At 40.5% G+C, this 26,694-nt stretch overlaps 1 protein-coding gene across 2 annotated transcripts in view; it reads left to right on the forward strand.

Annotated features, from left to right (window-relative positions):
- The first annotated feature begins 10,315 nt into the window (after positions 1 to 10,315).
- Positions 10,316 to 26,694, forward strand: part of ST6GALNAC5 (ST6 N-acetylgalactosaminide alpha-2,6-sialyltransferase 5) — a 170,264-nt gene continuing 153,885 nt past the window's right edge. For both annotated transcript variants that reach the window (XM_063107174.1, XM_063107175.1), the window contains exons 1-2: positions 10,316 to 10,330; positions 11,143 to 11,364. In XM_063107174.1, coding sequence (XP_062963244.1) covers positions 10,316 to 10,330; positions 11,143 to 11,364 — 237 coding nt within the window. The remainder of the gene's footprint in view (positions 10,331 to 11,142; positions 11,365 to 26,694) is intronic.

Raw genomic sequence — 26,694 nt, forward strand, 5'->3', positions numbered from 1 at the left:
TTAAGCCTCATGATAATCTAGCAAGTTAAGTGCTGTGGCAGCCCTGTCGCTTCAAGGACACCATATTAAAGGAGATCCCAGCTTTCTACCTGACTTGAAAAGGGAAATAAGTACACATGAGAAGTCAGCCCTGGTTGACAGGCAGTGGGAAAGAGGTTCTGAAAATAAGAGAATGAAACAATGTGTGCCTCTACTGGAAGAGAAGATAGAAACGTTACAGAACATACAAGGGTCATGAAAGATGGAAAGATGTCAGTGTCTGGGTTGAGATGGTACAACAAAGAGGCGGTCATCCAGACTGCACACAGGAGGGAATGAGTAGGCAGTGGGGCACCTGCAGGTGCCAGGTGAGGTGACTTGGAGGACGTGTGAGGGTACATAGCTGGGTTTCTGCTTCAGTAGCTTCAGTTCGTAGTAGAACCGTGTCTCATTCATTATTTGTACTTGATCGATACTTGTTGAATTAATTAATTGACAAGTGAATTAACATTTTTTCAAACAGTTAAAGTTGTTAAGTACAATTTTTAGTGCAAAACAATCTGGTTGTGCCACTGACATACTTATGTTTGGATCTCATTAAAATAGGCCCCAAAATGTAGGCTGTCATGGCTCTTGTCTTGTTGGTCATTATTAAGACATGCAGCTGTTTATTTGTGGAATGATAGGAGAGGGAGTTATTTCCGAAGTCTCCAATAAGACCTATGAGGCACTACAAACAGAACAGATGTATAGGGATCCATCAGCCTGTTTTCACTTTTTATTAATGTTTGTGTTTCTCTGCCAGGGTCAGGAAGGCCAGTGGTTTCCAAGCTGTGCTTATTGTCCAAGAAGGTGTCTCGGTGTCCACCTCGGGAGGTAGGAAGAGATCTGGGTTTCCCACTTCTGTGTCAACCAGAGCAGCTCCGATTTTAATTTATATAGTGTGCCTCCAAGTAAGATTTTATTTTAACAACAATGGTAATTAACAGAGTTTTTTAAAGTTCGTTATGTACCAGGATCCAAATTCTGACATTACCATTTAGTAACTATTTTGACCTTGAACAAGATACTTCCTCTCTCTGTGCCTCAGTTTCTTTACCTGTAAATGGGGGATAATAACAGTAACCACCTGAAAGGATTGTTGTGAGGATTAAGGATTATTATGAGGATTAATTGCTATGTACATATTAAGTCTCTTATTTTGTTTAATCCTTAAAATGGCCCCTCTGAGAAAGGCAGTATTACCATCACCCTTGCACAGATGAGACAACTGGGGTTTAGGGAGATTTAGTATCTCACTCAAGGTCATAGTCTGTAAGTGGCAGAGCTGGGATTGAAACACATATCAGGTCGACAGTGGAACCTGTACCCTTCACTTTACCCAGAGGTGACGTGTAGGTTCCACAGATAAAAGAAATTTGAAAATCACAAATCTAGCTCTTTTGATAAGGAGGCAAGATTCAAATGGACTTTTTTTTTTTAAAGTTGACTTTTTAAAGTTTAACGTTTCAATGCTGCTTAAATTAAATTAGCTGTTTTCAGTGGCATATGCAACATTTCCAAACAAAAGTAAGAAGACAGGAGATTGATATAATTTAGCGTGGGAAGAGAGGCAGAAAGATGTGTATAGATCAATCATGCCTTTTACATTAGCAGAAATATCACAAGGACACTCACGAATGCACTTTTAAATTCATTTTGGAGACTCTAACTGGCTTCCCCTCTTACAGCTGCTACGCCTCATGTTGCATGCTGCATTAAAAGCCCAAAAAAGCTTTCCTTCCTCCCTGTGGGCCAGCACTACCCTGAACTTCCCAGTTTAGCCACGTGCACAAGCAGTTTACAGCATTCCTTCTAGTTCAGCTTCACAGAGTTACACTGGGTCCTGCGGGAATGCTTCTTTCTCTATAATATTTGGAGGGAAAATTTGTTTTCTTTTGGTGGGGAGTGTCATAGTGTTTGCCCTGATTTGTCTTTCCCTATTTTACTTTGAGACATGATAAATAATAATAAAACAAAAAATCAATTCCTAATATGAAAAGTTCCCTCCTCTAAAGTTTCCTGGTCTTCCTTCCTAGTTGTTGGCCTGCCCTCAAATACTACAGACCTAATACGTCCATGAGGTTTATGGAGCCCCAACAAAATTAGCCAAGTCCACCCTTGCTGAGCAAGAGCTTTTGAGAGGAAGGTGGAAGTGCTCAGTTCAAGCCTGTCACTGCGCACTGGCTGTCCAAGTTTGGGTAAGTAGCTTAGCTCTCTCAGCCCCAGTGTTAACAAAGTAGAAACGATGATGATAATGATCATTCATTCATTCACAATCACATTTACTAAGCACCTTCTGTTTGCTAGGCCCTGGAAAACAAAGGTGAGTAATACAAAATTTCTAAAGTCGAACCCTCACAATCTCATGGGGAGATGGATATCTAAACAAATCAGTTGCAAATAAAAGGAGAGGGACCTTGACGACGTGTTTCTCTTTGGAATAGCAGCGTGGAGACAGGAGGAACCAACCGTTAATAAGAGATGCCAGCCTTAGTTGGAAACCACACATTTTTCTACCTCACAGAATTATCGAGAGGTTCAAACGACAAAATGAATTTGAGTCCTTTGAAAACTCTGAAGAACAATTTCCATGTGCAGCAGATGCTGTTGGTGTCCCGCCCATGTCCCTGTGCCTTTGCCACTTCAGTGCAAACTGGGGACTTTCAGCCTCCAGCACCTGCGTGTCTGTCTGCGGGATTTTTCCAGCCTCCAGGGCCTGCCTGATTTGCCACCTGTGCCACAGGCTGTCTGTGCCAAGGAACCAACACCCACCGCCCCACACCAGAGCAGCCCTCAACCAAATAAGTACCACCACTCCCTCACCCCTCGGGTGCAATAACTGAAGCCTGAGTTCTGAGCTGGCTGCCAGAATTTTCCCAGCAGGCTTGAGCTCCTGTCACCTACAGTAGTAACCTGCTTGATAATGCACCATTTACTGGCTGCCTTCCCTTCCTGTGTCACTGCCTTACTCCCCCAGTGGGGTGTTATTCACCTGCCAAATAATACTGCATGTGGATCCTTATCCCAGGGTATGCTTCCGAGAGAATTCAAACTAAGACAAGATGTAAGCCATTTTTTTATTATTATTCTGTATCATTTTGAAATGTGGCCAGAATTATACACACTAGTTGGCATGGAAAAAGCACTGCTTTGTATGTATAAATCCTCTTCCACAAAGTTAGGATTTGATCCACTTTAGCTATTGTAACATGATACCTGCCTAAGAATCCTTGAATCCATTCCAACCGACGCTACTCTGGCTGAAGCCTTTATCTCTCACCTGAATTTCTGCAACAGTCTCCTAGCTGTTTTCTGACTCCAGTTTTCCCTCCACAAATCCATCCTTTTTGCTATCTATCTCCAGCGACATCCATGTCAAAAACAATTCTGACCAGACTACTCCCAACCCAAACAACACTTTTGTGCAAATTTATAAAGACTCCTGTTACTCACAACACTTTAATTTACTAGAAAATTGTTGTAATGTTCTGATATCTGTAAAGCAAAATGCTTGATGTTCATTTGTAAGGACTCTGACAAAATAAATATACAAATCTGCAATGTCCATAATGAGTGATGCCCACTTAGATGTGCATCCCTGGGCACGGCGCAACATGCACAACTGCACAGGACAATCCTGGTTCTGTCAACTCCCTGCCTCGTTCAGAAAGTGCTTGTCTGTTCCCGGCACCTATCATGAGGTTCCATGCTTCCATGCCTTTGTCTGTGCTGTCCCCTCCTCCTGGAAACACTGACCTTCTCTTGGCCTGTGTCTAGTGATCCTTTAAAATCAGCTGAGCATTTCCCCTTTGCCAGAAATCATATCTGAACCACACTCACATGACTGTGTGTCTCTCTTCTGTGTCCCTTCTACTTCTTTGTTTCTAACTCAATGTTTATACTTAGCACATTGGCTTGTAATTAAACTGCTGATGGGTTTGTCTTCTGTGGGGAGGACTGTCTTCCTCCTCTGTGCAACCTCAAAACCCAGTGGGGAGCTGGACCTAGCGTCAGAGCGTTCTGGAAACAGTGGAGTGTTGAGGAGGTGAGGGAGGGCTCTGCAGTCAGACAGACCTGGTCAAATCTTGGTCTTGTCACTTTCTAGCCATGTGACCTTAGGGCAAATGGCCTCACATCTCTACATTTCAGTTTTCTCATTGGTAACATGCAGATGATACCATTACCCACCCCAGATAGTCATTGTGAGGATTAAATAAACTGCTGTCTGTAATGAGCATGATGCCTAACAGCAACCACCCAATACATATTAACTATTATTTTTTTTACAAGCTTCTTCTAAAGTTAACTATACACCTATCATGTGACTCAACTATTCCACTCCCAGGTATTCACACAAGAAAAATGAAAGCATAAATCTGCAAAAAGACTTGCACACAAATATTCTTAGTAGCTTTGTTCATAAGAGCCCCAAACTGAAAACATCCCAGATGTTCACTAATATTACCAGGAAAATTAATTTTAAAAATTGTGCTGTATTCACACAATAGAATAGTACTCAACAATAAAAACAAACAAGGCATTAATACACTCAGCAACATGGATAAACCTCAAAAATATTAGGCTGAGTGAAAGAGGTCAGGCTAAAAGGTATATACTGCGTGATGTCATCTGCATTAAGTTCGAGAAACAGGCAAAGCTGATCTATAGTGATAAAAATCAGAACCTGTCGCCCTGTTTGCCTATTGGTTGGGGGTGGCATGGCTGCCAGGAAGCATGGGGGTGATGGCAATGATCTGTACTCATATCTTGATAGTGGTGGTGAACAGGTGACATTCTGACAAAACTCATTAAACTCTTCACTTAAATTTTGTGCATTTTACTGTATATATCTTTAAAAATAAAGGTAGTAAAAAAAGTACATTACAAAATGAGGAACTGCCCTTGGTTGTATTATCTAAAGATTGGATTTTAACTATATTCTTGTAAATCAAGACAATTTAGAGTTCAGTAGATGAAACTGGTTATGGAAACTCTCATAAAGCTTCTATTTATTCATTTTTTAACAAATATGTATTTGTTTTAACAAATGTTTATTTAGCTCAATGCTACCACTTACAGTCCGGGTGACTTTGGATAAATGACTCTTTGACTTTCTCTTCACTCATGTATGAAATGCGTATAGTAATAGTATCTCCCTCATAAGGTTGTTGTGGAGACTAAATGAGCTTTAATATACATAATGCTCTTAGAACAGTGCTTGTACGTAGTAAGGGCTAGATAAATGTTAGTGATTAATATTGCTATCCTTAGTTATGTGCTGGGTTTAAACAGTAATAAGATATAGAAAATCTATAGTCTAGAAGGGAAGATGAACAATAAATATGTAAATAAATATGACTAAATATGCTTGGTACAATAATAGAATTTGAAAAATGCTTTGAGAACATAAATGACCAAATGTCTTAGCATGAAAAATCTATTCAAAATGAAAATAATCAACCACCTACATCAAATCAAGTTCAAATATTCATTTACTGTTTTCCAATACTATGGTAACTATGATTCCTCCTTTCTTGGCATCTGGAATTTGGAGTTCTCAGTGATCAGGTCTGTGACCTCTTCTTTTTTGTGGCTCATTCCTAAGCAGTCTTATCCAGTCATCCTTGTGATGTCCCATTCATGTCTCTAAGCTCAGCATGAGGCCTGACCTGCAACTGCCTGTGACATGTCACACTGAGTACAGCCAGATCCAAACTCTCCATTCCCAGCCCCCCAAACCTGCTTCTCCCACAGCATTCCCAATCTTGGAAATAGTAGCACCATTCTCCCAGCTGCCCGGTCCAGAAACCTGACAGTTTTTCTTGCCTACTCTATACTTCTCATATCTTATACCCAGTAATCAGCAAATCTTGAATCTAGTCACTTCTAAAAGCACTATGACCTCCTCCCACCTAGTCTACTGCAATAGCCTAACTGGTCTCCCTGTTTCCACTCTTGCTCCCCCAAAAGCTATTCTCAGCTCAGCAACCAGGTAATCTTTCCAAAACATTAAAGATCCATGACCTTGACCTGCCTTAAACCTTCCAAAGCTTTCCTTCACACAGTCTATTTCGTGGCCTGCCACGTCCTGGACCACCTGGCCCTAGACTCTCTCTCTGTCCTCCCCACCACAACTCTCTCCCTGGATCCCCCCACTCCAGCCACACCAACCTCTTTGCTGTCTCTTCAACATGCCAAACAAGCTCTTTCTTACTTCCTGGCCTTTGCAGGGGCTGTTCCGTTTGTGTGGAATGCCATTCCTCCATTTGCCTCACATTTCACTCCCTCGCTTCATTCATGTCTCTGCTCAGTTGTCACCATCCTAGCTAAAACAGCACAGACACCCCAATCTCTAACCGCTTACCCTGCTTTTCTTCGTAGTGCCTGACATTCTACTATATTAGTTTCTTGCCCTCACTTGAATGTAAACCTCATGGGACTGCGTCCTTATGAGTCTTGTTCATATACCTGGGGCCTAGAATAATACCTAGGGCACATAGTAGTAGATGCTCAGTTGATATTAGTTGAAGAATGAATGAATTACTATTAGCTTATGCTAAGTTTCATAGTTTACAAAGCAGTCATATAGACAATATCTTAGTAAGCCCTTTAACAATTTGTGGGATGGGCTTTGTTATATTCAGTTTATACATAAGTTATCAATCTGCTTAATATATTTTTAAGTTCCTTGCTCAAGGTCATACGGTTATTAGAAATAAAGTTCAAGCCTTGGTGTTTTACCTTCAAGTCTAGTTTATTAATCACAATCATAAAATACTATTACTAATCTGTTAATATTGCTCTAGACAGTTCACTTGTAGTTTCTCATTTAATTTTTACTACAATGCTTTGAGGTAGGTACTATTTTTCAGATGATAAAAACTAAGGTATAGCTAAGTAAAATATCTAAGGTCACAAAGCTGGTAAGTGATGAAGTCAGAATCAGGGTCCTGGCAGCCTGATTCCAGGAACTTGTTCTCAACCAACAGGCCCACTAAGCCTAGCCTCTGAAAAGAAGAGTGCTGAGTAAACTATAGAACACACATGGACAAGTATCAAATTTGCTTCAGAACTTTCGGCCATTATTAAATTTTTTGTTTTTCTTGCATTTAGCAGGACTTTCTTCTTTTCCTTAATATCATAAGGTGACAAGCAGTTGTATCTCAAATGCAGTTTTCATTATACTGTTTTCAGCTTTTCCTCCATCTTTGAAACGTTTGAAACGTTTGTTTCTGAACTTGGGAATCGAGGGCAGGGCTCATAGACTTCCAGCAGTCTGTTCTTTGGTAGCTCTGTGTTGCCTCTGTGGCCACGTGCACGGGCCAGCATTTCCTCTGAGCTTCGGATTCCACCTGCTCCCTCATCGCCCTATGACATGCCTCGTTCCATCAATTCTCAGCTTCATTTTATCACATAACCTAAATATGGAACACTCAATTTCTTTTCCCTTCCTTTCCATTTTTTTTTTCAAAAGTAGGAATCTATTTGGATGTGATGGCACCAGAGGCAGAAATGTAGCAAAATTTTAAATGGTGAGAAATCTGTCTCAGCTACCTGGATTTTGAGAAGCAAATTATGATTCCTCTACTAACTTTGTATTGAACTGTGAAAGTTAGATGAACTAAAAAGCATGATTGACTTGTGTACTTGCCCACTTGTTTCCAAGTCAATCAAATGTTTGTGATTGACTGCTCTCTCTGGCTATTCAAATTATTAACTTAAAGGTGTGCATAAAGTTACATAAACAGAGGTGGATGCCCTTGAAATGAATATCAAAGCCCTCAGATCTTAAATAAGCAGGCATTCAGAGGTTGAAAAACAAATCGGATATGTTGATTGTTCCTAGTTCTTTGTCATATAAGGGTTCAGCATGTGGTCTACCGATCCAGGTATTCCCAAGGCTTTGCACATAGTAGATGCTAAACAGAGTAGGTGCTTAACATAGTTGATGCTTGATAAATATATGTCGAATCTATAGGACTCTATCTTTTATTGCCTATTCATAGATTTGTCTCAACACACACACATACACACACACACACACACACACAGAGTTGTGAGCCCTTAGAGGAAATGGTCTGTGTCTTATTCATCTCTGTATTCCATAATACAGAACTGCCACATAATAGCTGATCATTAAATGAATGTCGAATTAAATTAACTTTTGTTACGTATTTTCTTTATCTGCCCTTCCCTCTTCCCACCTTGTCCATTTGGTTCTCAGGCCAGATGTCTAGAGCTGTCAAATTAATCTGATCAAATATTTGAAAGCCAGATACCTTAAAATCATTCAAATCAAGCTAAGAATTAAATTTTTAAATTTACCCTGGCCATTTCATAAGTAGATTTAGCAACCAGCTAACTGCTATCCCAGGAGGAAAAGAAAAAGCATAAGCTTAATGAATTTGATCAGACATACCATGTAACAGATGTCCAACGTGCCGACATGAGCATAAATCATAAATATGATGCCTCTGTTTGGCACAGCAAAATATATTAGAACTGTTTTATCGGTCACCAGCAACTTGCTAGATGGATGATCCTGAAAAATGCAGAAGCTAAGTCTAGTAGCATCTCAGAAGGATCCCTGGAGAAGCACAGATAATCTGCTTGCAATGATTCACCAAGTTGGTCCTTTGTTTCATTAATTTGAGTGTCAAGTGCAACCATACAATAAAGAATTGGCAAGACCAGATAAGATTCTCCGCTGGCTGCTGCTTTTCCTGCCCTAACAACTGGTGCTATTCATGCCTAAAGCACAAATTGAATAAATAGCTTCAAGGCTGGCAATGTCGGACAGTGTTTCCAATCTTTTGTTTTTCCTTGAAAGGCTAAATCACGTGCATTTCTTGCCCTCTCCGGAACACGTTGCACTGATATTCATTATTGCACCAATAATTCTAACTTCCTTTATACTAAGTATGGAAGGATGCCTCATAAGTTAAAAATAGTTCCTGTTGTATCATCAGTCCAGCAATAGATTAGTGAAGATTAAGAAAGGATTGTAATGCCTTTTTTGGCCTTGAGAAAGCTCTTATTGTGCCCATGGTTCAGTTGGCCTGCTGGTCATTTCCATCTTAATGTAATCTTTAACATTACACTGCTACAGGTGAGGTGTTAAGTAATACATTAAGACAACTATTTTCACTGAGCAATTTCACAAGAAATATGTTTTTAGCTAAATTAGATATTTAACAAATGCCATTTGTAACTCAAAGCAGGGCAGAGAGTATCTTTAGAACAAGCTATGGATGTGAATTTCTCAACATAAAACAATAATTATGATTTTTATTTAGTTGAAGTTCTAAATGTGATTATGTACCATTAAGGCAATAGACCAACATAAGAAAAGCATCAAAGGCCATAGGATTCTTATGAAATGAGCCATAAGGAGTTTTATCACCAGCAGCCAGAAATTCTTCATTGAAATTAGGAAGAATCTACAGGTTCAGTTAACCATGTGGATATAATGTGCTGGATGTTTGGAAACCTTAAAATCATTTAGATGAACACTAGGAGCTTCAAAGGCTGGGTAAAAGTATAAATTGTAATATTTAAAGTAGAGAATGAATAAAGTAATTTAGATGAAATATTATGATCTGAATATTACATGAGAATAACTGGATTTGAAAAAGTAAAATTAGGGGGGGAGGAGAAAATTAGAAATCTTACAATTGGAAAACTGAAATAAAAATGACTCATTAGGAAAAATACTCTCATGATAGATGTCTCTATGCTATGAACATAAATGCAAAAGCTATAAATAGGGCTATTGACAACTGGGAGGTTGACTTGTTTTTAATCAAAATCACAAAACAGAAAATTTATTTCGCAAATTTTCAAATGACTACCACGCTCAGAATCCAATCCAGTTCTCCTTCCTTTATACTTGATGACTTCATAAAAGATAAATAAGCCCTCGGGCCAAGAAGGGGTACACTGGCACGGTTAACTCTCTCGCCCCAGAAATTTCACTCTGCTCTAGAGATTATTATTTGGGGGCGGGGGCGAGCGGGATGCAGAGATCTTTAGGACCCAGCAGGCGGCGGCAGGCGGCAGTTGTGTAGATCACTGAGAGAGACTACGAGGGTCCGGTGCAGTTTTAATTCTGTCTCTAATCTCTGCAACAGCGGCGCTTCCCGGGTCCCGAGGCTCCCGCGCCCGCTCAGCCGCGGCCGGCCGCCGAGTGAAAATCACAGCCTCCAGCGCACCATCACCCACCATGGAAACCCTCCAAGAAAAAGTGGCCCCGAACGCGCGTGCCTGAGGATTCCGCACAAAAGAGGTGCCCAAAATGAAGACCCTGATGGTGAGTCAGTTGTTGCAACTCCTCTGGGCAGAGGCAGGGACCCCCGAGCTCAGCGTCCCTGGGGCGCGGCGGGGAGCCTCGGGGGCGCCTAACCCTGCGCCGCGAGGTCGCCTGTTACAAAGGCATAACTTTCCACCTGCTCCGAGTCCCCTCCCGATTCCCTGGCTCTGCCTGGCTCAGAATCCCAAAGCCGGGATGAGAACTCGGGTTGCCTCGGCTCCTGGATCTCCGGCGAGAGGTCCGAGGGGCTATTGGAGAACTAGAGGAGCGTTGGAGGAGAGGGCAGAGTGCTCCGGGGATGGGGGATGCCCAAAAGCAACAGCCTGGCAAAAACGAAGAGGGGCGGGGAGAGGGACCTTTGCAGACTTTTTTGGTTTCCTTGTCGGATTTCAAACTTGCAGGGATCGCCGAGGTAGAGCCCCAGAGGCCCAGGAAAGAGAGGGCGCAGGGGCTAAAGGTTCCAGCAGGTTGGCTGGGGCAGACGGCCTCCTCCCCAAAGTGCCAGCCCACCCCTGCCCTCGCGGCCGGCGCGCTGTTCCTCCTGCAACCGGGCGCCGCGCACCACCTGCCCTCTACCGAGAGATCTGGGCGGCGGCGGCCGGGAGCTTGCCCTGCCGTGCGCGCGGGGACTGTGCCGCCTGTGCCCTGGCAGCGCGCGGCGGGGCTGGGGCCCTGGTCACCCGTCCCCCCCCACCCCCCCGCCCCAAGACCTCCCCCGCGCGTCTGACAGCCGCACCGGTGTCCCCGCCGGCCGCACTCCTCCCAGGTCGCCGCTCAGCCGCTCTCCTCCGCTCTCTCCCGCCCGCCCGCAGCGCCATGGTCTGGCAGTGTGTTTAGCGCTCACCACCATGTGCACCAGCTTGTTGCTCGTGTACAGCAGCCTCGGCGGCCAGAAGGAGCGGCCCCCGCAGCAGCAGCAGGCGCCGGCGACCGGCAGCGCGCAGCCCGCGGCCGAGAGCAGCCCCCAGCCGCGCCCCGGGACCCCCGCGGGACCGCGGCCGCTGGACGGATACCTCGGCGTGGCGGACCACAAGGTGACAGCTAGCCCGCCAGCCCGCCCGTCACCCAGCCTGGGGATCCCGCACACCTGAGCCTTCCCCCTTTCCCGGGGCTGGGAGGCGCCGTGAGTAGGTGCCTTTCGGAGGCTGGAAGGGGAGTGGACCCGCTGGGGTGGGAGGGCTAGTTCCTACATGGTACGAATTTCTGTTTCGAGAAAGATGCAAAGTTTTTCGGGAAATAGTGGTGAGGTGAGTGGACCCCAAAGCCTAATTTTCTAACAGGAACCGGCCCTGCAACTAGAACCCCTGATCCCCAGAACTGCAGCTGCCCGCGGATGTCCGATTCCTGAAGCCTCCCGTTTGGCAGCCGAGTTGCACCTGGTGGGAGGAAAGCGGGCAGGGCGCGGGATCCTAAGGGTGAGACGCAGGCAGCCCGCGGCCACTGCTCAGGATCGCAGGTTCCCTCCTGATCTCTCCTCTGGATTGCTCTGGGCTGCATTACCTCGGCCCTGGGGAGCGGTGCCCAGGCAGGCGAGAAAGGCTTGGGGCACAAACTCAGCTTCCATTGGCTTGAAACTCATCACTGAGAGCCTGTTTCCCTCTGCCTTCTGGGAAGCTTCTACATGGCTTGGCTAATAATTAATAAGATGAATTTTTTAAAATTGAGCCTCCTTTTGCTGGAATAATAAATCTCCGGTTTCAGTGTGTGAAGCCTCTGGGAGAATCCTAATCAAGTTTTCTGATTCTGAAGATATTTTAATACAGTTTAAATGTATCCCTCATTATTTGAAGCTGGTACCATGTTTTCATTAAAACACAAGTCCACTCTGTATCTGCTCTATAAAGCTAGAGGATTTCTTGAAATCTCCCAACTATTCTACTTTTTATTTTACTAAATTTTATGGTTATGAACCAAAGTAAGATTTAGCAGATGTTCCTTTTGTGTAGAAAGATCGCTCTTAGCACCCATGAAAAAGCCAAACTTTTCTTTTTAAGTTACAATAAAAATATTGCCAGACACCTGCGCGATGCATAATGCTTAGGATTTGAAGGGTACAAAAGAATTTCAGGCTGGACCCAGCCTTTAGGGATCATCTAAAGCCGAAGTTAAAAACAACATACCATGAAATGTGTACAGATAGATATAAATACACAGCAAATGCTATAAACAGTACTGCAGGGGAGCAGAGACGAAAAAGATCACTCCCCTAGAAGGATCCAGGAAAGTTTCTTTGAAAGGGTGGAACTTGCACAGGGAAGAATTCAGAGAAGCAGAAAGGAGAGAGCAGTTTCATTAGGAAGTGATTTTTTTGAGCGAGAGGAGGGATAGACTGAGAAAATCCAAAAGCAGAGGGCCGTCAGTCTCACAGCTACAGGTTCAGTTTTCTTTTGGAGGTGTTGATTGATTACATACCTCATATCTACATGTGCAAGCAACAGATAAGAGCTGGAGTTCTAAGAAAGTTTAGACATCAGTTTCTGGCTGTGGATGGATGTGGCGTTTATGTGTAATTGGAATATGATGAATATATTGAACCTGTGGATTTTCATAGCTATTGTTTAGTGGAAATGGCTGACACTTGTGAAGCTTTGACTAATAGGGGTGTCAAAAGGTAAATTTGCTGAAAGCTTTGATATGCTTTGAGGAAGATATTTCTAATACTTCCTGTGTTTTACTGCTGGACAGACACCAGCTAAGAATATTGATAATTTAAGACAAAGTATGATGCCCTCATGTTCATTTTCAAAACAATGTTTATTCGCATAAATTCCATGTTCAATGTATCAGAGCCTAACTCCATTAAAATGAAGAACAGCCCTTTTCTACTTTGGAAAGAAACTTTGGTTGAAACTTTCCATGAGACATTGAAATAATCCATAATAAGAGGGTTTTATAGACTGTGAAGTGCTAAGTAAATGATAAATATTGTGTGAAAGTCCTTAGAGTTTTTAGCAGAGGAAACCCTTTGCAGGTAATTATCAATTCCAATGAAATTCTGTCATGGAAAACCAACATCTCACAAAATTCCATACCCAAAGGTTTCAAGGGAGCTTACCGCACCCCAAGCAAAAGAACAAATGCGAATCTTAAAATCTATGCCTTCTCTCAAGGCATTATGCCAATTGTCCCCTAAACTAAATGTAAACGTCTCAAAATGCATTCACTGATCCTCTTTTCTGCTACTGTTTAGCTGGCTGGATATTGGGCAGAGTTTCATTTCTGAAGGCCATCTGAAGGTGCATGTGTAAGATGTTGTTTATGCCCTCCCTAAAAATTGCTGTTTCATTAGGTTTGTTTGAGGTCTTCCTACAGTCTTACTTAGGCAGAGGTGGAAATCATCTGTTAGAATATTGCTAGGAATTTTTTTTCTAATTAACGTAGTGGAGGCTAAGATATGAAAGCTTTCCTATTCTTATTATATTGCCAGATGATACTCAGATTGCTTGTTTTTTTTTTTTCACTCTCACATCAGGCCACAGAAAAATTATAGGATATGCTGGATGTGATGACCACCAAGTCTTATGCTGCTGCATGTTGAATCAGAATTCCAACAGATTTTTTATTTGCCATTGATTTACAGTGTCTGGAGAGAGTTACAGATACTATTTAGAAAAATATTCACATCCCATAACTGAAGGTCCCAAACACTGATAAATATGTAGTGTTTATGTTCAGTTACATGATGTTATTAACATTATAACTCCAAGATTAAATTCAACAGGTGGTCCTAATCCCCAGCACCTGAATTTCACAAATTACAGCCTGTCTGCTTTGATAGTCTTGTCTCATAGGGCTGCAGACTGAATTACTGTTGAGATTAAATCACTATGTGCTTTTGTTGAAAGGTATGCTGCAAGTCAAGTCAGTGATGAGCAGTATGTGTTGAAGCTTTAAAATATCACTTTCCATGGTCATATTCTCTACTTCTACTTTCACAACGATGTGAGCTGCACTTGTAACTTCAGCATATTAAATGAAGGCTACTTGGAGTTGCTTGTGATAATGAAGGCATTTCGTTTTCTGTTGGATAGAGTCTTTCTCTTCTTTCCCAGTCCGTCTCCCTAGACCTTTTCCCACAAATGTTCCACCAACTCATTTTCATCTTGTTATGCATCTGTCACCACAGCTACTGTATCTCAGTACTCTGCCATTACTCCACTTGTCCCCATTTTTGGAAGCTACTTATTTCTAACTGGATTGGCCAGACGTAGGCAAAGAAGCCAACTTGGAGGCTTTGGAAATTTTCTGTATTTCGAACTGCAGCATAAAGTATATAACCAAACTAAAACAAACACACACACATTAAATCAAGCAACTCTTAAAGGAAAGCTACCAAGTTTTGCAGCAGAGTGGAAGGGGACATGGAACAATTCGGTTTCCAGTCTGGATCTGATCTCAGTAGATAAAGTCATTGGGGGAACCTGTGAAATGATACTGTGAGCTGATTCCCATTTTTAGTGGGTAGCCCCTTATCACAGAAGGCCCACTGTCACCTAGGCTGCCTTTTCCTGAGATGGCTTATGGAAAGGGCAGTGATCAATGGAGTCTGAAGCCGAGCAGCTATCTCCTTGCTTTAACCCTCAGAGACGGATTTTACACATGCAATAACATCCTTGCCAAAATAATAATAACACTGATACTACTACTACTACCACTAATAATAAATAAACATTCTTGTCCTTGGTTCTTTCTTCCTGGGCACTCAGTTATTCAAACAAATCAAAATTTCTTAGTGGTAACAGTAATATTACTATTAATTGGTAGATGTCCTGTTGGAGTGATAAGACAAGTCAATGCAAGAATTGAAAAAGAATCCAAAACAAGAATAAAGGTACATGCCATATAACTTATTTTGAAATTATGAGATAAGTATTCCTTGTTTAGAAAAGTATATAAATTCTCAAATATAAGTTTATGACACTTATTAGAACCTATTTTATGACATTTGAATCATCCTATAAATGGTAAAAAAAATTTGGATCTCAAGAAGATTCAAAGTAGCTAATTTTCAGTGCTTGGGTATTACAAAATGTAGCTTATCAGTGATGGTGAAACCCCACAAAGCATCAACCAAAAGGAATCATGAAATGAGCCATTTTTCATGGGTAGGAGTTGCAATAACGTGGCTGCTTTTAACAGAAGTGTTTATATAACATTTATTAAAATACTTAACCTTCCTTAATTCTGTGACAGCCAGGAGCATTTCTCCAGCTTCCCACAGGGGTAATTCCAGGATACTTTTATCCTCCTGTTCCTGGTGGATGAGTTTGACCTGGCTCCCTCTCCAGTTCCAGGTATGATGGCTTTCTTGCTGATCCTTGAACACTCATTCTGCCTCAGGACCTTTGCATTTGCTGTTTCTTCTTCTTGGAAAGCTCTTACCCAAGGTCTTTTGCATGGCTGTTTTCTTCTAGTCATTCAGTCCTCAGATCACAAATCATCTTCTTGCGGACCATGCTCTTTAAACAGCCTCCTCCTCAGTAGTCGTATATTAGCCTGTTTTCTTTATAACATTTAACAATATCTGAAATAATCTTAAAGTTTACTTGTTTATTGTCTACCTACCCCCAGCTAGAATCAAGCACTGTGACAGCAAAGTCTTTATACATCTTGTTGACCAGTTTAACTCCAGAACCTAGAATAGTACCTGGTATCTAGTGGGCGCAAAATAAATATTTACTGAAGGAAAAAAGAAAGTGGGGGTGGAGGAGAGAAGGAGTGAGATATTTCACCTATGTCAAGTTCTTTCTACAAGAAACATTAGTGCAGTCCCAAGGTCCTAATATATCTCATTTGTCCTAAAAAAAAAAAAAAAATTTGCCAAAAAAAGTAATAATAATAATGGGGAGGAAGTGGAGAAAATTATTTAAAACAAAATAATCTTTGGGAATTAGATTTAGAAATCTACATTTTAACAAGCTTTCATTTTGATTCCTGTACACTTTAAAGTTTGAGAATTACCATTTGAAATGCTTTTGGTTATGACAGTGTGAAGTTCTGTAGCTAATTAGTTTCTAGTTATTTGAACTAATCATAGCCCTTAGTAAATACTTGGTGAAAGCTTAATAGTTTTCAACTATTGGGCATTCTGGTGGGAGAACAAAGTTCCTACCCTCAAAGAACCTTTGATTTAATTGGAGAGAAAAGACAGAGTAGCAGGAAAAGTTAAATAATAAAACTGAATAATAATAATACGAAACCAGGAAACACTAAATCAAGACACTGACACTAAAAAGGAGGCAATTTCTGTGATCTTTCTCCAGCTGCAAAATAGTTACATACTATTATTACCTTAGAAGTTTGTAAAGCTTTCAGACAAACATTCCATTATTTATTAGCCCCATCTGTGTGTGTATGTGTGTGACATCCAATAATTAGTAAACAACTTAGATATTAAAGCAACTTCAAAGTGGATTGATTTTTAAATTCAAAATATTACCTCTCTTTATGATTTTCATTTGGCATGAAATAGGGTATCCTGAACTCTAACCTGGTCCAGGGGGCTAACCTGTTCAACTGTCTCTGTAACATATGGTGACCATCTTATCCAAGCTAATTCTCGTAACTCGTGCTGTGATAAATGTGAATATAATTGTGGTGGCCACAAGACAGAGTACGTGCAATCAGGTCTGTCCTGGAAACATGACATCTGTTATAGAGGTGAATTTTTATAATCTCTAGGGTCAAGTGGCAGTGCAGTATAATTCCTGTCCTGCAAATACTGGGATAAAAAGAGATTAAAGATGAAAAAAGAACTTTGAAAAGTTAAAACGTGTCATTAATCAACAAGTCATTTCTGAAAACCTATTAACCTATTATATACTTTTTGAGCAGCTATGTAGGATCTTAAATATGGAAAGATAAAGAATGATTATTTCTTAAATTATAGTATTACCCGTACCCTTGATCTTGACTCAGCAGAATTTCCTTGGGGGTTAGTGAATATATGATCATCAAATGATTGATAAAGTTTGGGGAGTAGGGACATTTATGAGATATACTTGGATTCTTCTTCACGAGCTCTCTTAGTTTTAAATGCTTAGTCTGATCCTGGGACAAATAAATATTTTTATTGCATTCTTTATTTAATATGGTTCCCAAAATAAAAATCACAGGGATGCATATTCTCAGCTTAGACAGGCCATCTGCAGGGAAGCCTTCCCTGACTCGTAGTCCAGGTTAGATCTGAGCTGTATGTTTTGCCTTCATAGCTTGGATCTCATGGTAATATTTATTCCAGTTTATTGTTATTTCTTGTCTAAAATTGTCTATCTTCCTCACTAGGCAATCAGCTCTTAGAGGCCCGGGATTTGTTTTCTCTTTTTTTGTCATTTTATTCCCAGACTTCAACTAAAGCATGGCCTATAAGGGGTCTTCAGTAAATATTCGTCTAATGAATGAATATATCGATATGAGGATTTTTAATTTCTTCTAAAATAAGCCTACCTCAAGAGCTTCTGACCATTTGGAGTTGCTGAAAAAGAATAGCTGCACATCGTAAATGTCAATCTCTCCTGCCATAATTTGTAGTTTTGTAACTAATTCATTTCTACCTTCTTGTACTAATCAGATCTCTTAAAACATACTCAGAATTTTAGAGCTAGAAGGAAACTTAAAAATCATCAAAAGGAATTCATGAGTGGTTGTGTGATTTGCCCAAGGTCACAGGTTAGTGGCAAAACCAGGAGTAAAATGTGAGTCTCTGACGTGAACATCATTACCGTAAGAGAAATTCAGTGCCAATATCTTCTAAACAGTGACTCAACATTATTTGGACAGAATTTATTAAAATGAAGAGCCTAGGCCTACTCAGTTATTGGAAAGAAATAAATATTTAAACATCTTATTATTCTGAAATGAATATGAAAATATGCCTCTGGAGATTTAAAAAGAGCCTTCCACCAATGACTGATTTTGCAATGGATTCTCTAAAGGCTGCATAAAATGCATGGTACTAATGTAATTGGGACAATATGCAAATCAGCGTAGATTTTGCCTTTAAAAAGAAAATCAAGCCAAAAGGAGTGTCATGTTTAATTATTTGCAGAAAATGCTACAACCAGACCACTCATTCAGCTGAATTACCGTCTCCACAGAGGGGAAGAAAACATCATTAGGAGACTCAGTTAACCAAGTGTTCGAAGAACTGCTAGTCTGCAAATATCATTGACTCCCCCTAAATTCTGAGATATAATACTTACTCTGGGATAGGGTTGCTTTAAGCAAATGAGAAACAAATTTACCAATGCTAGGGAAACTTAACCCTGATAGTTATTGTAGCTCAGTATGAAAAAAAATTTTTTTTGTATTTTTTAATGGCTAAGAAGGTGTCTGTATAGGCCCTGGGAATCTTACAGAGTCTGAGTATATTCTGGCAGACTGAAATACAGAGTTAAAACATTTTTTTTTAAATTCTGGAAATTAATTGCACTTATGGGACAACTCCACTGACTGAACTGCAAGCATTATCACATTTCTAACTAACTTATAGATCTGCTCATGCTCCTTGCATGCTTCTGGTGGCTTCCATAGCCTAGAGGATCAAGTTCTGACTCCATAGGAAGCTCACAAGGCCCAACAGGGTCTGCCTGGCCTACTTTTCCAACCTCACCTCCCACAGCTCCTCTCAGCCCAGGCTCCACACACCCTGGGAACACAGCTTGCTGTTTTCACACTTATCTGCTTTTCCTTCAGCCAGGAAAACTCTTCCTCCCTTTATCTGCCAGGTACGGAACCTTAATCATTCATTAAGGTCCAGCTCAAGCATCTCCTTTCTAAAGTCTTCCAAGATACAACTTCTGTTCAGAGTAGATCCAATTCTCTTACGCCACCTGCGTATCAGTCTATCGATCATGTATTGGCTGAGTACCTACTATGTGTTACACACAGGGGAGGAAACGAGATGAAGGACCTAGTCCCTGCCCCCAGGAAAATCAGTGGAGGAAATAAATATTATAAGCACTATACCTTAGTAAGTGCTAAAATATTCTCTGTGTCTTGTACATGCTGATAATTACCCAATATTGCAGTTATTGGGCTACATGCTTGTCTCCCTGGCTGGATTCTACCTTCTTGAGGCTGAGAACATAATTTATCCATCCTGGTATGTCCAGAACCTAAAACTGTACCTCTTACATGTCGAAGCTCAGTAAATCTTTGTTGAATATTGGGTGGGCAGAGTCCTGTTGTAATTATATGTTATATGAAGAGATTTGAACAAGTCTGGCTAATAGACTTATTAATCATAAGACTGGACAGAAATAATAAGTAGGAGCAGAAGGACTTCATAGATGTGGCACACGCATATTTAATTTCTACTTCCCCTTTAAATGCAGAGCAACATTTGCTGACCTTTCCAGAATGCTGAGATACTGTAATGCCCATCTCTGAGGACAGTATGAGATGAGAGGCAGGGAAACATGTCCAAGCTTTTTACGTGTCGTGAGCTCTTTGGCAAGTCATATAACTTCTAGGCCTAAGCTAGTCTGTAGAAGAAGAGTTAAACTATCTTCATTCATTCGCACATTTATTAAATAATATTGTGTTCCTACAATATGCCTGGCGTTGTGTTCAGGACCCAGGAGACAACAAACCATGAATAAGGTATGATCCCTGACTCCATGAAACTTTCATCTATTGGGAGAGACAGAGAAGCAGACTTAAAATTACAATGCAGATTTGGACAGAAATATTTATATACTATGGAGATTGGATTTTATCCTAAAAGCTTTGGAGAGGTCTTTAAAGGGTAAACTAGAGGAGTAACTACATCAGACATATGTTTCACAATGGATCACCCTGGCTTCAGTGTGGCATAAGCTGGAGTAGTTCTGGGTTATAGGAAGAGGGACCAATTTGCAGATTGTTGCCATGGTCTACGTGAGTGACACTTGTGGTCAGGGAATGAAGAGACCTAAGGTTTCTGTCTGCCCTAAGTTTCTGTGATTATCCACCCCACTGTGTCTGCAGCAGTCTGAATGCAGCTTCTCCAGCAGCAGAAGGTTTGTTGTTCAAGATAGTTGATGAAAGTCTGAGGATGATCCCAGATGGTGCTTCAACTTTGTCTCATTTTGAACCTTGCTGTGCAGATCTTAACAACACGTACTGACAAGCAAAACGGTGGTGTTATGGGTAGGGCTGAAGCAAGCTGATTGTAGAGACTCCATAATGCATACTGGCAACATCAGGAATTAAACCCTCCGCCTGCAGCAGAGCCAGTGAGGTGTGGAATAAGTGTGCTGGCAGAGACTTTATGTAAGAGCTCTACCAGCGGTAGGGGGAGGAGGGAGAGGCACAGACATTGTTCTAGAATCACCTTGTCAAGGGAGACTTTGTTGCATAATAAATCTTACCAGGTATAGATTTGTTGGAAGTACGAGGTAGAGAGTGGTTTCCTCTCCTTTCATTTCCCACGTAGTATAGACAGAGAAATTATCATTCTTTCGAATCACTTAAGTTTGTTAACAACTTCTAAGGAAAGTAAAGTTTCCATTTCACTTGCATCAGAAGTAAATTGGCCATAAAGTAATGAAAAAATTTTCAAGAGGGAATCTGGTTCCTAATTCATTTGAAAGCATTATATGGGGAGCAAAAAATGTGTACATCTGAATGAACGCCAGTTTTATGGGGCCCATATTTGGGATTATGTGGCAATGTTGCACCTGCTAGGCTGCTGCCAGGGATATACCCAAGTTGTCTTGTGTTACCCAAAGTGGTATCTGCTTCCACTTCGTACTGAAAATCATAAAGCTGGTTCATTTCATTTTTACTCTACTTGTACAAGTTTTGAACAATCAAACTGCAGGAAATGATAACATGCCTCTTACATTCCAGAACATGGAAAAGGGAAAGGGGACTGTAGGAACTCGTGTGTGTTCCCCACAACCTGTGCCCCAGCCACACTGAATGAAGCTTTGCCTCAGTGTTCTAGCCATCACTAACCCCTTGAAAAATTATGCCCATTACTCTCATTAAAAACTGTGTGCGGTTTGGGCCTCAAATGTAATGGATTTTTAACCCAAAAGTTCAAAATAAAAGCCAGAGAAAGATGTCATGGAGAACAGGGTATCCTGACTGAATGAGCCTACAGCAATGAAGGGTTGTCTTAGTCTGTGTTGTGGTGCTATAGCAGAATTCCACAGAATGGGCAATTTATAAAGAACAGAAATTTATTTCTTGCCCTTCTGAAGGCTGGAAGTCCATGATCAAGCCACCAGCATTTGGGGTCTGGTGAGGGCTGCATCGTCTGGAGGGGAGGAACACTGTCTGTCCTCCCTGGCTGAAGGCAGAGGGTGGGAGAGAATGAACCTCCTCCGTTGAGCCCCTCTGTGGGGGCTCCTAATCCCATTAATGAGGGAGTTGCCCTTGCTATGGTTGGAATACGGTTTGTCCCCTCTGAAATGCACGTTGAAATTTGACCCCCAATATGGCAGTGTTGGAGGTGGGGCATAGTGGGAGGTGTCTGGGTCGGGGGCGGGGATCCCTCATGAATAGATTAATGCCTTCCCCATGGCAGTGAGTGACTTCTCACTCTTGCAGGAATGGATTAGTACCCAAGGTAGCAGGTTGCTGCAAGCAAGCCCCATCTCTCCTGCATGTCCCTCTTGCACGTACCCGCTTCCCTTTCTGCTTTCTTCCATGAGTTGAAGCAGGACAAGACCCTGACCAGATGCGCTGTCCTATCTTGGACTTTCCAGCTACCAGAATCATAAGCCAATTAAATCTCTTTTCTTTACAAATTACCCAGTCTCAGGTATTCTGTGATAGCAGTGCTAAATGGACTAAGACAGTTCTCATGGTCTAATCACCTTTTAATACTGTCACACTGGCAACATCTGAATTTTGGAGGGGACACATTCAAGCCCTAATAGGTAAAGATAACACGGTTAGACCCAGGACCAAGAATAAGGATCAGAGTGAGAAATAACATTAGTTGCTTCTTCTGTTGTTGAACACACAGACTTGTAATATTCTGGTCACACAGACATGTAATGTTGAGTGGGTTCCAGAAAGGCAGGTAAGGGTTGTTTGTCATGGGATCTGCAGTGTCTACAAAGGGATCACATTTATTTGACATTATTACATTTGAATACGATTTGATGTGCTGCTCGATAACAGAATATCAATGGGCAAAAAGATCACCTAGTCAAAAATAAGTTCCTCTGACTAGGTAGGACCCATGACAGCTGCAGAAGAGTAGCAACTAAGCATTGTTCTGGAATGAGCACCATAGTACTCCTCTAAGATAAGCAGGCTCAGGTCCTCTAGGGGATTATGAATCTCAATATTGACTGGTCTGCTAAGTAAAGGACCATTCTTAATGGACCCACAGAGCATCCTGATGGTGTCTCAACCTTCGGAAGGCTTGAAGGATGGAATGGGGCCAGACCTTACTTATGTATCTTCTATGGTTTTGTGCCAACCTGTGAACACCAAAACTCAGCAGAGTTTCCCGCAATCTATGCCTGTAGGCCATATTTGAGAATATGGAATGCCTCTTATTTGGGAAAACCTTCCTCTGCCTCGTCCCTGCTATAGCACGCTGAAAAAGAAATAAGGAAGAAGAGAACCAGACTGCTAGTTTTGAAAAAAAATTTTGTCCCCTTCCCAATTGTAAGCATATACACTCACTGTCTTCTCACAGTGACAAAGGTAAAAAGAGGAAAGCAACAAGTATTCATAAATATATCGCCATGATGTCGTTACCATTGACATATGAATGTATTTCCTTACAGATGTTTTCATACATATCAAGATGAGTACATATGACATTTTAATGTACTTCCTTCCAGGTGTTTCTTCATATATGTTAGATATGTGGGGTCCATGTGTACATTGATTCACCAGTATAACGTGATCCGTGGTATAAAGGAAGGTGCAAGCTTTACTGTTAGACCCTAGTTGTAAAGACATATTTTGCTTACTAGCATAAAACCAAAATATATTTCATAATATTAGAGTTGAAATAATTAGGAAATGTGTCTTGATATTTGTGCTAAATTCCCCACTTACTAATGCTGAAGGTATATACATCCCTCCACTACCTTAAAAACTTATTTCTTTCCCTGTCGTTTACAACCCTGTGGCGCTTTCAATTGTAGAGATGCTTCCATCCTTGTCTTTCATCCCCCACCTCTTTGCTCAGCTACGGAATGTGTTCCACCAAATTTTGAGTTTTATAAATTATTCCCAATAGTCCCTTAATTCTTCTTGTCACTTTTCTCTAAGTTCCCTCCAATTAATCAGTAGCTACTCTAGGATGTGGCCCATGGTGACCTCACACAGCACTTCTAGGACACTATTAAGAGATGATCACAGTTGTCATGGTCAGTAGGGTGGTCCCTTTTCACATATGCACCCTCAGGTTTGCCTTTATTTTCTGAGCTTCTCTGTGATTCAATTCCCTGTTCATAAATAGTGCAGACCTAATTCCTTGTCCAAATATAGGACAGGTTCACTTTGACGTAACTGTCTTTCCTAAAAAGAAATTTTACAGCACAAATAATTATAATTATTACCTTTTTAATTCCTTTATCTTATTTTAACCCAACTTATTGAATTCTATGACGATTCTTTACTCTTTTTTTTTTTTTTTTGGTACTCAATAAAGTCTCTGAGCTACTCTTTATTTCTTACATTTTTCAAGCATGTGCTCACTATTATATCTTGATTTTAGCATAATCTCAGAACTCCCCATCATTCTTGCTTCCACAGGTAGAGTAATTCTGTCATTAGAGACACTGGGGCTTGCCTTTCTGTTGATGGTCAATTGGCAGGGGGTATATTTTATATGTCTCGGCTGGTGCTTTCCAAGTAAAAGGATGAGTCTGAGAACACCAAAGTCTTTGCCAACAAGCTCTTTATCATGCCAGGCCTTTGTTTTGATGCCTGGGTTCTCCTTTATCCTCTAGACTGAAGAATCACTGAGTCCTTCATTTTTTTGGAAATGCTTTTATTGTGATAACATATATATATAACATAAAATATGCCATTCTAATCATTTTTAAGTGTATAATTCAATGCCATTAACTACATTGACAGTGTTGTGCAACCATCGCCAGTATCTAGATCCAAAATTCTTCACCACCCCAAACAGAGACTGTGTAACCATTAAGCAATAACTCCTCCCCGTTCTTCCCTCCCCTCAGTCCCTGGTAATCTCAATCTATTTTCTGTCCCTATGAATTTGCCTATTCTAGATATTTTACGTAAGTGGCATCATTCAATATTTCTCATCTTGTGTCTGACTAATTTCAGCATGTTTTCAAGGTTCATCCATGTTGTGGCAGATATCAGAACTTCACTTCTCTTTAAGGCTGAATAATCCATTGTGTAGATGTACCATCTTTTGTTGTTCTGTTCATCTGTTGATTGGACGCTTGGGTTATTTCCACCTTTGGCTATTGAGAATAATGCTGCAATGGGCACTGGGGTTCCCATGCATTTTTTGAAGTACCTCCCTCCTTTTTCCCTTCCTTCCCAAACCCATGGTAGCACCTGAGTCTCCAGCTCTCATACCTGCGGAGGCTGCTCTGCTTCCAGCTGCTCCAACCTCCACACAAAAAAATTAAGTAGGAATGAAAAAAATAAAGAGAAGAAAAGCCACTAACTGCACTAATTGTATTTCTTTATCTAAAAATTAAGTAAAAATTTTGAAAAATATAGAAAAGATGGAAGAGAGGAAATACTGTCATAATCCTATCACTTTGGTGTAATAATCGTATAACTTTGGTTTATTTCTACCAGTGTTTCTGCGTTGCATTCTTTTTAGACCTAAATGTGAGTGTGTTGTGTGTCTGAAAAAGGTGCATATGATTTTAAGTTTATTTTGTCTTTGTTCGCTAATATTAAAGTTGCCATTAGATTTTCTTTGGCTAATGTTTGCCTTTTGTATCTTTTTCTACCTTATAATTTTCAGTCTTTCTGTGTACTTAACGTTTTATGTATGTCCTGGCCTGTTCTTAATATTTGCATGGCTTGAGGCAAAAGTAGAAATGGAGGCCAACAAACATTCTGATTGTTTTATTAAGTAATTATGTCCTTACCTAGGAAAGATTTTCAAATTTCAGAGATTTCATCTAAACTATTCCAGTTATGGATTTGCTCAGAATAATTATCTTGCTCATTTTTATTGTTTTGATTTGTAATTAAATCTTAATTCAATAAAAAATGTATAATACACTGCTTGAGAATTTTTTGTGGGTGATGCTTGACAGAAGTCTACCCACTTTCATTATTTCCAGTTTTAAAAAATTGTAATCTATTATTTATTTTTCAGCTTTTTTTCCCCCGAGATTTATTTTCATAGGTTCTGTTTTATCACAATCTCAAATTCTGCTATTCTAGTCCCCCTCCCCCCACACACACTCTGAAGCAGTGACCAGCTCCTTCTTAGCAGTACTACAACCTACAAATCTTCATGGCATCTTAGTACAGTGGCCATTTGTTTCAAGGATATAGGGTAAGGAATACGGAGAAGCACTTTCTCTGAAGTGTGAGTGGTGTTAGACATACCAGTGGATGTTTAGGATTATAGATTGTGATGTAATAGAATGACCAAGGTGCTAATGTGGTCTTTAATATAATCTGTGTGTGTGTTTGTAGTATATTGTGCCATTTAAAACAGAGCTTCTCAAACATTAATGTGCATGTGAATCACCTGGGGGAGCATATTAAAATGCAGATTCTGAATTTTTAGGTCTAGATGGGGCCTGAGAGTCAGCATTTCTAACAGGCAGCTGAGCAATGCTGCTGCTATTGGTCTAAGATACATATTTTGAGTAGCAAGACTCCGAAGTGTAGGATCAAGATCAAATACTGTATATATGCCATATGAATAATATATAGTTGGAATTTGATTTAATTTAAAATTACAATCATTGTTTTTTAAAAGTGGCATTTAGTTCATTTACATTTATTGTGATTTTTGCTAGATATTACTAATATGTTGGGATTTTTTTCACTGTCATTTAAACATTGGTTTTGTATTTGATGCTTTCTGTGCTTTTGGTTTTTTTAGCTTCTGTTTCCCTCTTCCTCTGAATTTTTTTCCCCTCCACCCTTTCTTATTCCAGTTTTTTAACTTATACTGGTTTGGAAATTAAACTCTTGATTTCTATTCTTTTAATGTCATTGTTGAAAATTTTACCATGCATAAAACCAAAGTCTTAAGTAATATATTTTCTAATTTATGTTGTAATTGACAATGAAACTTGTATTTATTTATTGTGTGCAACATGGTGTTTTCATATATGTATATATTGTGGAATGGCTAAATCATGCTAATTAACATATGTATTACCTTATGTATCTATCATTTTTCATAGTGAAAATTCTTAAAATCTACTCTGTTAGCAATTTTCAAG

This window comes from Cynocephalus volans, chromosome 8, assembly GCF_027409185.1.
Source record: "Cynocephalus volans isolate mCynVol1 chromosome 8, mCynVol1.pri, whole genome shotgun sequence".
In the NCBI taxonomy this organism is placed as follows: domain Eukaryota; kingdom Metazoa; phylum Chordata; class Mammalia; order Dermoptera; family Cynocephalidae; genus Cynocephalus; species Cynocephalus volans.